Below are 15,352 nucleotides of genomic sequence, written 5' to 3' on the forward strand. Positions count from 1 at the left end.
GCTGTGGTGCGCGCTGGGGCTGGTTATATGCTCCCCCAGCCCGGCCTCCCAGCCTAGCCAGGCTGGCAATGATGTGGGGGGTGCCCGCATCCCAGGGCACGTGGCGCGAGGGCAGGCCAGAGACTCATGCCCACGCAGCTCATGCTCCAGGCCCTGTGCCCCTCCATGGGAAATGCTGAAGTCCATCAGTTTGTCTGATGCCCCTGCCAGCAGGCCCCTCGATGTGGGGGAAGTGGAGGGAGCAGGGACAGCCCCCTCTCCTCCCCCAGCTCGAGACTCTAGTCCTGTCCCAGAGAATGTGTCCAGCCTCTGCTGCCAGGGAGCAGCCTGGGGAACTGGGGGTGGTGGAGTCCAACTCTCACCCATGAAGGAGGCTCGTTGCTCCCCTGGGTCTCAGTCCAGTGCCACCTCCTGGGCAGTGATTGTCCCCAGTCCCAGCAGCCAGGGCAAGCCCCTGGTCCCAGCCCCCGGCATCCTGGGGCCTGTGGGCTGGGCTGGCACAACAGCTCCCAGCCTCAGTGGGGATGTGTCAGGGAGCAGTGCCCTGATCTCACAGTGATGGGTGCCCTTTGGCCCCTGGTGCCTGGCAGAATCCTTGCCCAGGGTATGCTGGGCAGCAGCACGGAGCAGGGCCAAGCAACCCCTGTCACCTCTGGGGGTGGGGGGAGGCATTTGCCCACGAGGTCTTTGCAGGCAGCAAGCTCTGGGGCAGCTACAAACCCAGCAACAGCGGCACCGGGGCCTGAGCTGGCCCCACTTGCTCCTGCCGCATGACCAGGCTCCCAAGCAGCCAGCAGGTGCCCCCAGCTCTCTGGGCCAATCCCTGCTCCCTGTGTGTGGGGTAATGTAATGGGGACTCTGCCTACGGGGGAGGGGGGCAGTGCCTACAGGAGGTGGCATTCTGGGGGGATAGACAAGGCTGCCTGAGTTCATTCACCCCAAGCTACCTCTTCCCCCAGGGACCCTCATGCTGCTCCTGTCCTGGCTCAGTTGTGGGGGGAGGGATCCCAGGGCAGCGGGAGCAAAGGAAGTGGGGGCTGGGCAGGGGGAACTGCAGGGAAGAATCTGTGGTATGGGGGTGGGGCAGAGGGGTATTGGGGGAGGATTGTGGGGTGGGTGAGGCAGAAGTGGGTCTTTGGGGCAGGGATGCTGGTACAGGGGAGTCTGTGGGGAAGGGTCTGGGGAGGGGAAGGCAAAGGGAAGCACCCTGTGTGTGGGAGGGGTCCATAGGGCAGGGTTGAAGGAGGCAGCCGGCGTGGGGGAGAGAGGGGTTCATGGGGCAGGGCCTGTCAAATGACCTGCCTGAGCCTGGCCAAATCTGGGGAAAGAGGAAGTGCAGCCCATCCGGCCCCAGCAGCCGGGCGTGGCCTCCGTTAACCCTGCCCATGCCAGGTGCTGCTCCAGGGCCGGCTCTAGCCCCTGTGCCCCTGCCGCAGGGGCTGCACCACAGCCCTGCCCCATCACCCCAGCAGGCCCTGCTGGCCACTGCAGCAGCCTTGCTGGATTTCATGCTGCTGCCCCCCCCCGGCGCTGCGTGGAGGCCACAGCCTGGTCAGCCTGCCCCCCCTCTGCCCACGGACCTGCAGCCGCTAGGGCCAGAGGGGAGGGGGCACTTGCCAACTACAGATGAGCTGGAGTAGGCCCAGGCCCCAGCCCTCCTGAGCCAAGGCAGCTGGAAGCAGCAGAGCCCTGGAGGTGAAAGGCTGCGTGGCCCCAGGTGGGGGTGATGGCACTCCATAGGGATGGTGGGAGATGGGGGCAGGTGCTGCGTGGGGCCGGGGACCGATGGCGGGAGGGCGCTCCATGGGGCGACAGCGAGAGATAGGGGAGGACGCTCCCTGGGGCCAGGGGAAGATGTGGGAGGGAGCTCTACAGAGCTGGGTGGAGGGGGTTGGCAGATGGGGGGGAGGCTCCCTTGCCTGGCATTGGCACCTGTCTCCCCTTCCAGTGTGGTCTGTCACTCCCACGGGGGCTAAAGTCTGTGCAAGTCTCTTTATTCCATTACAAATGCCTCTGCCCTCCACCCATCCCCTGATAGGACCCCCTTGGCCCATCCCCCACAAGGAGCCCTTGGCCCAGCCCCTGGGAGCTCTTGGGGGCAGGAGCAATGGACAAGCAGCCTGTGGCAAGTGCTATCTGTGGGCTTGGGGCTGGGCCTAGGCTCAGCTCGGTCCCCAGAGCTGTTCAACCACGTGCTGTACGAAGGGCCGGCCAGGCCAAAACGCACCTGGCAGGCTGAGCATCAGGCATGGACTCCCCCCATCACAGGCCGTAGGACAGCCTGGCAGATCAGCCACTGCAGGGGCCTCCTGAGTCCTGACCCCACATGTGCTCATGATCCCATGGTGGGGCATGGCATCGGCGCAACCGGGGCGCTGCAGGGATGCCCTGCCACCCGGCAGACTCTTTGCAGCCCAGTCATGCCAGGCTGTGCGAGAGCGGGGGTGCATCCTCTCACAGCAGCGTGGCCTGCTCAAAGCACTCATCGTAGCCACGGCTGCTCATCCTCTGCCTGCACTGCTGGGCAACCTCCCTGCGGCGCCGGTATGCCAGGAACTCCTCCCTCAGGGCCACGCAGCGAGCCTCTGGGCTGGCAAGGGCATGTTCTGAGCCCGATGCCTCCAGGGCATCCACTGACTTGGAGTTTCCTGGGGAGCCACTGCCATCACTGGGAGCTTTGGCACCTGCAAGCCAGCAAAGAGGACGGTGTGAAGGGAGGGGAGGGCAGGAAGTACCCCCCACCCCAGTCCTGCCCTCCCTCATCATGGTCCCCAGGACGCTGCTCCAGGGCTGGGGGAAGGGAAGCAAAGAATGACTCCCAGCATGGCTCAATCGGGCCCGCCCACAGGGGCTCCCAGGTGGGACTGGCTCAGCACAGCGCCCACAGGGGTTCCTGGCTGGGATCTGCTCAGCTCGGCTCACACGGGCCCACCCACAGGGGCGCCCAGCTGGGACCGGCTCAGCACGATGCCCTCAGGGGCTCCCAGCTGGGACCGGCTCAGCACAGCTCACAGGGGCCCGCCCACAGGGTCTCCCAGCTGGGACCGGCTCAGCACGGCGCCCTCAGGGGCTCCCAGCTGGGACCGGCTCAGCACGGCGCCCTCAGGGGCTCCCAGCTGGGACCGGCTCAGCACGGCGCCCTCAGGGGCCCGCCCACAGGGGCTCCCGGCTGGGAACTGCTCAGCTTGGCTCACATGGGCCTGCCCACAGGGGCTCCCGGCTGGGATCCGCTCAGCATGGCTCATCCATGGGTTAGGTCCCTCCTGGATGTAGAGTTACTGCTCGCAGCCCTGTCTTGGTGCCCGCTCATGGGTGGGGTAACAGCTGGTGAGCCTGGCCCCCAGCTGGGATTGAGAAGCACCAAACAGGAGCCCGTGGGGTTGAGGGGCTCTGACTCCAGACGGGAATAGGTGAGGAGCTAGACTGGGCCTGGTGGCCTCCTGTGTGGTGGGGTGGGAATACAACACTGTGCCCAGCTAACCCACTGCTAGGCCTACAGCAGGGCCATGGGAAGCTTGGTCTGAAGCCAGCCCTGGGGCAGAGTAGGAATTTTTTGTAATATTTTGTATGTGCCTCAGTTTTCCCTAGGTGGTGCATGATTAAGTCAAAGGTGGGAAAAGGTTGTTCAGCTGACAGGCCTCTACTTACTTGGCAGAGATCCAGGTGTAACTGATGCCTGCCTGTGTGGGGCCTGGGGCCCCAAGCCCATGGAAAGTCCGAGAAGACAATGGCCTCTCCCATTGCCCGGACATTTGGCACCTAGCAACTAACAACCATGGATGGCCCACCCTCTGCAAGTGTGACCAGCTGGAGAACAAAGGCCTCATGGGGTTGTTAAGTGTGGGCTGCTGGAAGCAGCAGATGCTCTTGGGCTGGGACTAAAGAGGGGTCAGAGGTCTCTGTGCTGGCCAAGATGGACCATGCTGTAACTTTCTGTTTCTCTGGATGCCTCATCCTGGAGGGGAGGGCTTGTGCTAATCCCTGGGATACACCGGAGGCCCCGGAATCTCAAATCACAATATAGGCTCTGCTCACCTCCCATATGGAGATGCAGCCACCTCCGGAGTAGGATGTGGCTGCTGTTTATACTCACATCCTCATGCCCCTGTACAGGAGTCCAGGGCAGAGAGTTAGAGAGGCCCCACAGGCACCTGGAACAGCAGGGAGGGCTCGGGGGGCAGGACTCTGGGACTTGGGTGGCCAGCCCACAGGCAGGAGCACGCTGCTCACTTACTCTGCCGTTCCAGCTCCTGCACGGCGATGGTGGAGACGGGTCTCTTGGGGTTCCCACTGCGGTACAGCTGCAGCGCATCCAGGATATCTGACTCCAGCGCAAACTCTGAGTCCCACTCGTAATTCTCATCCACAGATGTGTTCCTCCTGCCGGGCAGAGGGCAAAAGCAAGTGGTAGGAGCTGGGGCGCTGATGTGGGACAATGTTCAGTGCTGGGGGTGGGGCTGGCTGCCCCAATGCCATGGGGTGGGGAGCAGTGGGAGGCTGACAGAGGGCTGGCTGCCCCAGTGCCATGCTCAGTGTTGAGGAGACGGGAGCAGGGGAACACTGCCCCAGGGAGCTGGCCGAACCACTGCCCCAATGCCATGCCCAGCGCAGGGTGAGGGGAGAGCAGAGAGGATGCCAACAAGGGACTGGCTGCTGGGGTGAGGGGGTGCCTCAGGAAGGATGTGGACAAATTGGAGAGAGTCCAGTGAAGGGCAACAAAAATGATTAGGGGCTGGGGCACATGACTTATGAGGAGAGGAGGGAACTGGGCTTGTTTAGTCTGCAGAAGAGAAGAGTGAGGGGGGATTTGAGAGCAGCCTTCAACTACTTGAAGGGGGGTTCCAAAGAGGAGGGATCTAGACTGTTCTCAGTGGTAGCAGGTGACAGAATGAGGAGTAATGGTCTCAAGTTGCAGTGGGGGAGGTCTAGGTTGGATATTAGGAAACACTATTTCACTAGGAGGGTGGTGAAGCACTGGAATGGGTTACCTAGGGAGGTGGTGGGATCTCCATCCTTAGAGGTTTCTAAGGCCCAGCTTGACAAAGCCCAGGCTGGGATGATTTAGTTGGGGTTGGTCCTCTTTGAGCAGGGGGTTGGACTAGATGACCTCCTGAGGTCTCTTCCAACCCTAATCTTCTATGATTCTGTCTCAGGACAGCTTGACACTTCCACAGTAGGTGCCAGGCGACCTTCCAACTCCAGGGCCCTAGGACTGGCATTGCACCCAGCAGGCCCCAGGGACTGGCCGTCCCTGGGTCCAGCAGTGTGGGGCCACATGGTGCAGGATGGGAGTGAGATCCCAATGCCCCATCCATCCCAGACCTAGGGCATGGCTTGGGCCCAGGGCAACACTTCACGGACAGGCCCAAGAAGCACAGCCTGCTGCTGGGCTTGACCTGGGCTCTGTGATGTAGCCAACCGTCTTCCTCACTCCCTTCCAGCTTACTGGGCTGGACTCTCCCTGCTGCTCGGGTCCCTGGGCCAGCGAGCAAGCGTCCCCCCCGGCATAGGAGAGAGGCCTTCCTGTGCACTGGCGTCAGCAACGGCACAAGGCTACACAGCAGAGCCCCAGGGCTGGGCGGTGACTCTGCCTGGGCTGCTGGGGTCACCTTTAGCCTCCCTTCCCTATGGGGTGCACATGCTGCTCCATGGGCCACACAGAGTCACTCACATGCCCCACAGCTAGATCTGCCACAGAGCCACAAAACCCATCCTGAGCCCATAACACCTGACAACTGGCAGCACTGAGCACCTGGGAGAGTGAGCTGAGCCGGGTGCAGAGCGCCCCCCCGCCCCCCTCACAGCGCCCTGGGGGAGTGAGCCGAGGCGGGCGCGGAGCGCCCCCCGCCCCCCTCACAGCGCCCTGGGGGAGTGAGCCGAGGTGGACACGGAGCGCCCCCCTCACAGCGCCCTGGGGGAGTGAGTCGAGACAGGTTCAGGGTTCTCCCCTCCCCGGGGAGTGAGCAAACTGATCACTGGGAGAAGGGACAAGAGGGCTGCTGCTTGGCCCCATCTGGCCACAAGGGACCAATCCAGCCCCCCTTTCTCATGTAGAGCATGCCAAGTGGCTTGCCCCTGCAGGGCTAGAGGCTTGTGGCTAGCCAGCACCCCTTCCCAAAGGAGGCACACCTGGGAGAGCAGAGAGCAGCAGGTGGTTGCAGTGAAGGGGATGCTCAGGAGCTAGAAGCCTGAGGAGCTGTAGCTGGCTTGAAGCAGTGGCTGCAGGGAGCCAGTCCGGCTCCTACAGACACTGAATTGTGCCCAGCTCTGGGAACCCCCCAGCTAAGGGAGAGACACACTGAATGGGATCGGGACATGGAGGGCCATGACACAGCTGAGGACAGAGTAAAGTGGAGCCCACGTGGGGAAATATTTTAATTTCCTTTGGCCTGAGTTGGGTTTGAGGAGCCTTGAAAATGAGGGGCACTCAGGTGTGATCCCATTACACACCCGAGCCCGGTGCCACCGCTGGCCTGGCCTGACCTGCTCCCCTGTAACGGCAGCAAAGATAGGAGCTCAGACCAAGCTAGGCCCACAGCAGCAGCTGACACAGTGGCCACTGGGGAGCGATGGATGCTCTGGTGACAATCCAGACCAGGGGCAGCAGAGGCCTGCACACCCCATGACCCCACTGGCCTCCAGCATTGGGGGGAGCTGGCTGTGCGGGAGCAGGCCAAGCTATGGTCTGCCAGGGGACCTGCGCTGTGGCGTGGCGTGCAGGGCGTGGACATAAGTTCTGCTCCACTTGCTGAGGGGCTTCCCCCGACACACCCAGTGAGGCCCCCAAGGCAGCGGGCTGCTAGGACGGCACCACTCCACAAGCACGTTCTGACATGCAGCCAGGACCCCCAGAGCTCCCTCCCCTGGCTCAGCACATCTCCCATGGTTTGGGCCATGCCCTGCCCCGGAACTGCAAAGCCACTGGTGGGAGGGCACCTGGAGGGCTGGGAGGTGGTTTCAGAAGCTCTGGGGGCTCTGGTAGGGGGAGGGGAACAGCCCCTCCTTTCCTCACCTGCTTGGATCAGGGCAAAGGAGGCCTGGAGATTTCAAGGGAGGGACATTTGAATTCCTTAGTCTCCTCCCAGCGATCTCAGACACTGACAAGCTGCTCCCAGCTGGGTATCTGACACTGCGTTCAGCAGTCTCGGGAATGCACCTTAACTGGGGGCTGCTGCTAAAGCAATCAGCAGTGACATGTGCCATTGTTAGGGTTAAGGGTCAACACCACCTTGAGGCACTAGAACAGTCCCCCTGCTCTCAGAGCTGTCTGTCCAGGCTGCCTGCAGAGCACCTTGTGGCCAGCCTGAGGGCTCTTGGTAGCCAGGGGGCTCAGATATTTCCATGGCGATGAAGAGATTCTGGAGCTCAAACATGAAACTACTTTAAGAACCAGCATCAGTCTGTGTGGCCACACTGCAGGCTGATGGCCCTTACCCTCCCGGGGCTTATGCTGCCCCCCCAGGCCTCTCTAGGTGGTTGTTCTGCGATGTTCAAGAGATTTGGGGGGATGAGGTAAATATCTTTTATTGGACCAACTTCTGTTGGTAAGAAAGACGAGCTTTCGAGCTAGACAGGGCTGGGAAAGGTACCCCCAGCGTCACAGTAAAATACAAGGAGAGTAGAGAGTTTAGCATAAGTGGTTAACACCCATCAAGGAACCATTTAAGGTGAAGTGCCTCATTACCACCCCTCCAGCCTAGGGAGGAAAGGAGGTTGGCGGGGGGTGGGGGTGGGGGTGGGGGGGGAAACACCTGGGAACAGGGGAGTTCTTAGTGGAAAACAAGTAATTGTAAAGAGCCATAAATCCAGTCTCTCTCAAAATCATGGACTGGGCAGTGTCTAGGGCAGGCTGCCTCATGCCAGGTCTCCAGGAATTTCACAGCCTTTGTACTCCCTCTTCACCCTATGGACCAGCCACCAGCAGTCTCTGCGGCTCTCTGGGCAGTCTCCCATGCCCTGCTCCAGAACAAAACCCATGGCAGCATGGACCTCCCTCACCCTCCCATGCCACAGCGGACAAACAGCCTAGGAGCTGGGCATCGGCTCATGTGAACACTGGGAAGGAAAAAATCACTCAAGAGGGGAGAGGCCAGGGGGAGCTCTGCTCATAGCAGCTTAGGTCCATCTCCAGCCCCTGCATTTGGCCAAGCTGGGGCACTTTACAGTCCCCGATTCCATTACACAGAGAAGGGCTTTTCATCCCTCATTCTCCCCGGGAGCCAGGGCAGGGCAGAGCTGAGGGTGTTCGGGGCCTGGGTGGGTAAGGTGTCTGGGTGCAGCTGGTTTCCAGGCTGGTAATGCCAGATTTGGGGTTCCCTCGGATAGCTCCCCATAGCCACTGCCCTGGGCTCTCAGCATCCAGGCTGCAAAACAGGCCCTGGGGTTATTATCCCCATCATCGCATGAGTCAGCAGAGCTGGGAATAGAACCCAGGAGTCCTGGAGTTTCTTCCACCCCTCTCCCCCATCCCAACCCATGCCGCTCACCTCTTGCCGACAGTGGCAATGGCCAGCTCCTTCCTTGGCCTGCCCTCCTCTGCCATGGAGCCCCGGGACTCGCTTTCGCTTTGCCAGCCTGCTGTTTCTCCTAGGGGGGAGCTGAGGTAGGTGCCCCCCAGTGACAGCGCCAACGAGGGGGGTCTCAGGAAGGACACGCTGCCCCGGCCGCTGCTCTGGCTGGTCAGGCTGCCCCGCAGCAACTTCTCGGCAGGTGGTCCCGGGGCCTGGTGCTTCTCAGACACCTGAGCTTCCAGCAGCCCTGCAGGCAGCGGCTGCCCTGGCAGGCTCAGGGCCCAGTTGGACTCTGAGGAGACGGCTGTGTACATCAGCTCGGTCCTGCTGCTGTCCGTGGGCGATGGCCCCCGGCCCCAGGGGGCTTGCTCCTTGGCCGGGAGCGGGTCGGAGCCCAGGAAGCCTGGCCACACCGTGTTCCCAGGCAGGGCAGCCTTGGCAGGGCCCACCTGTGGCTCTGGTGGTTTGAGGAGAGCCTTGCTGGGCGCCTGCTCCAGAGGAGACTCTGCAGTGCCATGCGCGTCCATGTAGTCCAGGCAGGCCACCCCCTCCGTGCTCTGCATGGGACCCTCCTCCCCCAGCAGGGTGGGCTCCATGCTGCCCAGGGCCTGGGGCTCGCAGGGTTCCTCCTGGGGCGGCCACTCCCCATCCACGCTCATCTCCTTGAAGAAAGGCAGGCTCAGGTACTGGAGGATCCCACTCTGGGCTGAGGATCTGGCTCTCTGCTGGCTGCTTGGGGACCCAGAGCCCAGTGGCTTGGGGCTGGCCGGAGCTGGGGTGCTCAGCAGCCTGCTGAGCACAGGGGAGCCCCCAGGGCCTGGGGAGTTGCACAGTGTGCTGACAGTGCTCTGGCAGCACCCCTCGCAACACGTGCTGTCTCGTGGCTCCTCCACTGTGCTGAGGGGCAGGGGCATCGGGGAGGCCACGGGGCTGAGGTTGATGACGCACAAGGGCTTGGCTTCGTCCATGGGGCTGCTGCTGTAGCTGAAGTAGCGTCCCTGGCGGTAGCCAGAGGATCTGGCTTCTCTGCGGGCCTGGCCTGTGGCCTTGGGCCGCAGCGGCACTCCCCTCTGCCAGATGGGCTCCTCTGCCTCTGGGGGAGCATACATGTGCAGGTAGGGTGCTGGCAGGTTGGGCTCAGGAGGGATGGGGGAGGGATCCCGCTGCAGGAGCTCAGGGAACAGCTCCGTCTTCTCTCCATCCGTCTCCCGGGGCAGCCTGTCCGTTTTCACCACAAAGCGTCCGTCAGGGCCCCGGCAGATGCGCTCCAGGGGCATCGCATCCCCGATATGGCTTTCGTACACCGTGTACTTGGAGCTGGTCCTAGGGCCGCCAGCAATGGTGAGGCCCAGACTGGTGCCAGCCTTCTCCCCCCACAGCAGGGTCCGGCGCAAGCTCTGGTATGGGGAGGCCTGCAGCTTCAGCTTCATGGTGCTGTCCGGGCTACCAGAGCTGAGAGAATTTCTGCAGAGAAACAGAGGGATTACTGGGGGGGGAATCCCCCTGCCCTACTTGTTCCCCCCATCCAACCTGGCCTGCACATTCACTCCAAAAACTGAGGACAACCCCCCAGCCCTGAGAGGGAAGGGTCAAAGTGCACTGCTGGGGAGCTAGCTCCACACCAGAGCATGGCCCTGTTCCCCTCAGCCCCACCCCAGGGGCCAGGACCCAGCCCCCCTCCCTCCCGCTCGAAGCCCCACCCTGAGCCAGGGGGAGCGAATGAGGAAAGCAAGGAGAACAGCAATGCACAGGGAGCGTGGTGAGACAGGAAGATGTTGTGGAATGGCACGACTTACTGCGGAGGTGGAAGCTTCTTGTTGGGGGAGAAGACGAGTGGTGGATCTGGAAGGTCATGAGAACACAAGGGGATCACATGGCGAGCAACTCAGCGTGAGATGAGGAGACTGCAGTGGCCTGTGCCCACCCCTGGCCCCCAGACATGCCCTGAGAGCCCCCACAGGTTGGGGGGGGGTGATCATCTGCTTGTGACAACTGGAATGAAATCCACCAGCGCCCAGGGGCCACCAGACAGCCATCAGCGGATGGGTTACAGACCCTGTTGCCCTGGGGCCGGATCAGAACCGGTGTCCCCTAGAAAGAAAAGGCCCTGTGTCCCATTTCCCACCCCGCTGACCCAGCCAGTCCCTTGACCTAATGGTGTTGCGCTTCTCAGCTCTCCTTCCCCACAGCCCCATTCCCAGCAAGGGACATGCTCTGGGCAGGTTTTGCACCTCCAGGAGGGAGCAGCAGATGAAGGGATGGGTAGAGAGGCTGGGATCAAGGGGCTTCCATCATTCCCAGGCCTTGTCGACTGGGGAAAGTGGCACCAGTATAACCCCAGGAGTTCAGTGACCTCGGGGCAGTCCCCGGGGACTGTGGCTCATCCCAGTGGATTAGTTACTGTTTAACCTACATTGGTTCCTAATGGCTGTAGCTAATCTTCACTAGCCTGGGTCCAACCAAAAGTCAGAGCAGCCCCACCAACAGGGCACCCGGTTAACTGAACCACTTTGAACTCACCCCTCTTGCTGCGACAGTCCTGGGGTTCTGCGTGTCCCATGCCAGCCTGACCTCAGCTCCCCACTCCTCTGGGCTCTTCCCACCCAACCAACCTAGAGGGGGCTGTCACCCAACCTGAGTTACAACCTCATGTCCCTTGCCTTCTGTGCCCCCCACCTGGGCTACAACCCCTTACCCCTATGTAGGGAATGACCCTTGACTCCCCTGAGACCTCACCCCATCCTCCAGTGTGTTTCTGGGTCACCCAGCAGGATCCCAGCCCCTTGCTGTGCTCCCAGCCTCAGCAGCTGCCCTTCCATGCCCGGGTTGGGTCCCTACCTTGCCTGCGTTTCTGGAGGCGGGCGGCACGCCGGCGGTTCATGATGCAGGCTACCATGGTGCTGAAAATCACAGCCACGCTGAGGAAGCAGATGCCCCCGATAACACCGGCCAGCACAGGCTGCGGCAGGAGCTCAGGCAGCTGAGTGCGGGATGGATACACCTCCATACCTGGGCAAGGTGACGGGGAGAGGCCTCAGACAGCCAGTAGGGCGAGGGGATACTGTGCTTCTCCCTTAGGGGGAAACCAGCCCATAGACACTTACTTAGCAGGGAGGGGCCCTCTGTTTGGGCACAATGGCCAGTTCAATTCCTGCACCCGTCACACCCAGGCTGGCCTGGCTTGGGTGCATGGAGGTAGGCCCATGCCTGAGGAGACAGCACAGGAGTTGTGGCAGTACAGGTCCCCTCCCCTGCACCCCAAGGATACCCAGGGCCCCGCCAGGGCGTGGCTGGCTGTCCGGGGCAGCACAGAGCTTTACCTGCTGTGGAGATGTTCACGGTGTTGCTGGGGTCACTAATGTAGCTCCCAGCAAAGGCCACCAGGCGGAACTCGTAGCAGGCATCCTGGGAGAGCAGAGAGGCTGCATTAGCGTTACCGCCAGTGCCGGCCGGCTCTCCCCCATGATGCCGGGCGCTGACCAGAGGCAGCTCCTGCCACAAGACCTGCAGTGCCACAGCTGTGTATGCAGCGAGCTGAGGGCCAGCACCAGATGCACTCGGTCTCAAAGCACCTCTCAAAGCAACTCTGCAGGGATACCTGGGGACAAGCAGAGGCCCTTCCGGCCAGCCTCGTCCACGCAGTATACACCACCAAGGGGCCAGTGCCAGAGCAGAGCAGAAACCCATTTCCACCCTCAGTGGCCTGCTGGGCAAGAGGACATTCCCATGATACACCTTGGCCCAGGCCTGACCAGGCTGTTTGGGCCCCACTAGCCCTTTTGAGGCCTGCTGCTGTCCCGAGAGCTCAGCAGCCTGCAGCACCAGGGCACAGGCTCCGTAGTGAACCCTGCGAGCCAGGGCCCAGGGCTTCCCACCCGGCAGGGAGCACCAGGCACCAGTCTGGAGCCACTGTTCAGCCCACGGGCTGCCAGCCCCCTGCTTGTACAGGTCTCCCCTCCCTACCCGGGGGTCCTGCCTGGCAGGGGTCTCCGAACTCCACAGAGCCAGACAGTGGCAGGTACATCTGCACAGCACTAATGAGGAGGCCACAAAGCGCACCGGGCGTGCCGTCATCTAGTGCCACCCAGCCAGGGAGGGGCTGCTCCTCAAGCCTGGGGCTGCATCCTTCACAGCTCAGTGCCAGGGGCTAAGGCTGCCAATCTCAGCAGCGGCAGGCGGAAACCCGGTGCAGAAACATCCATTGCAAGACCCAGAGGTTGGCATTTCAACCCCCCTCACCCAGCCTACCTTGATGAGTCCTGGCACCAGGACCTGGGTCTTCGTGCTGGGGATGGAGCCATCCAGCACCTCCCAGCCACCCTGGTCCTGCCGTAACTCCAGCGCGTAGCCTGTCAGGGCCACGGAGAACTGCAATGGGGGCTCCCACTGCAGCAGGACCCCGCGTGATGTCTCATTGGCCATCAGGGACTGCGGGGGGGACAGAAAGATGCGTGTGGCTGTGGTAGGCAGCTCAGGAGGCACCTTGGTCGTCGGGAAACCTGAAAGGAAAGGAGACACTGAGGAAAGGAACCAGGCAGCCATGTGGGGAGTGGGGGAGCCCCAGGACAGCCATTCAGGGTGGGGGTGGGGGTGAGCCCCAGGCAGCCATTTGGGGGAAGGGGCTGCGGAGGAGCCCAAGGAAAGCTATTCAGGAGGGGTTCTGGGGGGTACGCCAGGCAGCCACTCAAGGTGGGGGTGAGTCCCAGAGCAGCCATTCAGGGAGAGGGGTAGCCCCAGGCAGCTGTTTGGGGGAAATGGTGGGGGGGAGCCCCAGGGCAGCCACTCAGGGGACATGAGCTTGAGTGGGTGGCTGGGAAGCATGTTCCTTCTTCCTTTAGTGATCGTAACCCCCCTGGGGGGCAGGACATGGGAAGGAGACACAGGAAGGGGCAGCCCTAGAGCCCTGGGGTTTTCCAGCATCACTTGAGGGGTGGAGGTTCCTTTCCCAGGAGTTCAGGGCAGCCAGTGAGAGTGCCCCTTCTGGGGAATGGCGAAGATCAGGGTGCCCCTACAGGTGAGGTCTCTCTTCTAGGTGGAGGATGTTCCCAGGTGTAAGGGAGCTGTTCCCGGAGGCTGGGGGAAGGGAGAGGAGAATATTTCCAGGAGGCAGGGGGCTGGCAGAGGGGGAGCCAATCCCGGGGCTGGTGGTGGTGGTGCTGATTCTCAGGGTTGCTGGCAGTGGTGGGGCCATTCCTGGGGCTGGTGGGTGGAGAGAGGGGAGCCTGCTTTATCAGAGGTGTGGGCAGTGGGGCGGGGGGCATTCCCAGGGTGCTGGCAGTGGGGGAAGCCATTCCTGGGACTTGTGGTGGGGTGGTTCTCTAGAGTGCTGGTGGTGGTGGGGCCATTCCCATGGCTGGCATAGGGGGCCCAGTTCTCAGGGGTGCAGGCAGTGGGGGAAGAGGGGAGCTCAGTTCCCAGGGGTGCTGGTGCGGGGGTGGTACTCGGGGGGGGGAGGGGCAGAGGCTCTCTCACCCAGGGGGAAGGAGGTGACGATCTCACTGAAGGGGCCGCTGCCCAGCTTGTTCTGGGACAGGACACTGAACTGGTAGCCAGTGGCTGGCTGCAGGTTCTCCACCAGGAGGTGCTCGGCCCCCACAGGCACAGTCAGCGACACCCAGTCGTGATGGGGCCGGTTGAGGTGCTTCACCCTGAGGAGACAGAGCAGGCAAGCTGGAGCCAGTGCTGAGGGCCAACCCCCCCACGCGCCCCTCTCAGTGAGGGCCTGTGCCTGAGAGCCCCAAATTTGCCCCTCATGAGGGTGCAAGGGACACAGCCTTCACCTTTGCTGAGAGCTGGGAACTCCCCGTGTTGTGTCTGTCCTGCATGGGGCAGGGATCCCCGCGCTCACACCCAGGGCTAGCCTGGGCCATGGGCTCTGTGCCACCATGGCCACACCAGCCCACTTCCAGAGCAGGTAGATGGGGGCACCCCAGGCAGTTGAGAGCCCTGCCTGGCATGGGACTCACAGTGGTGTGTACCAGACGCTGAACCTCTGGAAGTATCCCCCGTCGAACCCTGGCTCCCAGGAGACGTTGGCTGCCAGCAGCAGCGGCAGCACCGAGACCTTGGTGACAGCGTGAGGGCTGGTGCCTGGTGGAGACAGCCGGGGTGGGGGGTGAGTCAGGGGCCATCTCTGACCTGCCCCTCCCAGGGCTCAGGCGCTGGCTGGGAGCTGCCAGAAGCAGAGTGCCACCTGGCCAGCACAAATGCCCCGCCCCACAGATGAAACGGGTGGGTGCCATCCACAGGGCACCCACAGGGGAGGCACCTGCATCTGTGGGCTCACAATGGGCAGTGGCTGTGCTGGCGGGAGCGGCTGGGCTGCTGCTCACCAGGGCACACTGGTCTTACACTGCAGAGTCCCTGGCAGTGCCCAATGGAGCTGGGCACAGGCCGAATCCAACATGGATTCCAGAGTGATACGGGGTCTGGGACGTGGAGATTGGGTGTTCGTCTCATGTACACTCTGCCAGGCATTCCCATGCACAGACAGTGCACTCCCCCTGCCTCGGCAGGCACAAAGCCACCCACCCCCACCCTGTGTTACACCCACAACCACCCCGAGCCCCCCCCCCACAGCCACCCACTCCCACCCTGAGCCTCATACACAGACACACAGCCGCCCAGCCCCACACCCATTCCTCCCCGACATACACAGCCACCCACCTCCACCCGGAGCCCCATACACCCCCCCACAGCTGCCCAGCCCCACCCCAAGCCTCATTCCCCCCGACACAGCCACCCACCCCCACACTGAGCCCCATACACACACAGCCACTCACCTCTCCACACCCCCCTCCCCACACACAGCGTCGTCTCGAACCCCATAGACACACTGCCAA

General features: G+C 62.5%; 1 protein-coding gene across 4 annotated transcripts in view; it reads right to left on the bottom strand.

The window, feature by feature from the left end:
• Positions 1–1,206: 1,206 nt before the first annotated feature.
• IGSF9 (immunoglobulin superfamily member 9) overlaps positions 1,207–15,352 on the bottom strand; it is a 55,601-nt gene continuing 41,455 nt past the window's right edge. For 3 of the 4 annotated variants that reach the window (XM_038383154.2, XM_043502088.1, XM_043502087.1), the window contains 9 exons: positions 14,477–14,600; positions 13,983–14,158; positions 12,759–13,009; positions 11,831–11,915; positions 11,349–11,519; positions 10,307–10,352; positions 8,487–9,974; positions 4,235–4,380; positions 1,210–2,684 (listed from right to left, as the gene is read on the bottom strand). In XM_038383154.2, coding sequence (XP_038239082.1) covers positions 2,455–2,684; positions 4,235–4,380; positions 8,487–9,974; positions 10,307–10,352; positions 11,349–11,519; positions 11,831–11,915; positions 12,759–13,009; positions 13,983–14,158; positions 14,477–14,600 — 2,717 coding nt within the window. In that variant the 3' untranslated portion in view covers positions 1,210–2,454. Of the gene's footprint in view, positions 2,685–4,234; positions 4,381–8,486; positions 9,975–10,306; positions 10,353–11,348; positions 11,520–11,830; positions 11,916–12,758; positions 13,010–13,982; positions 14,159–14,476; positions 14,601–15,352 lie in introns of all 4 variants that reach the window. The other variant, XM_038383156.2, reaches the window with a different exon arrangement.

This window comes from Dermochelys coriacea, chromosome 24, assembly GCF_009764565.3.
Source record: "Dermochelys coriacea isolate rDerCor1 chromosome 24, rDerCor1.pri.v4, whole genome shotgun sequence".
NCBI lineage: Eukaryota > Metazoa > Chordata > Testudines > Dermochelyidae > Dermochelys > Dermochelys coriacea.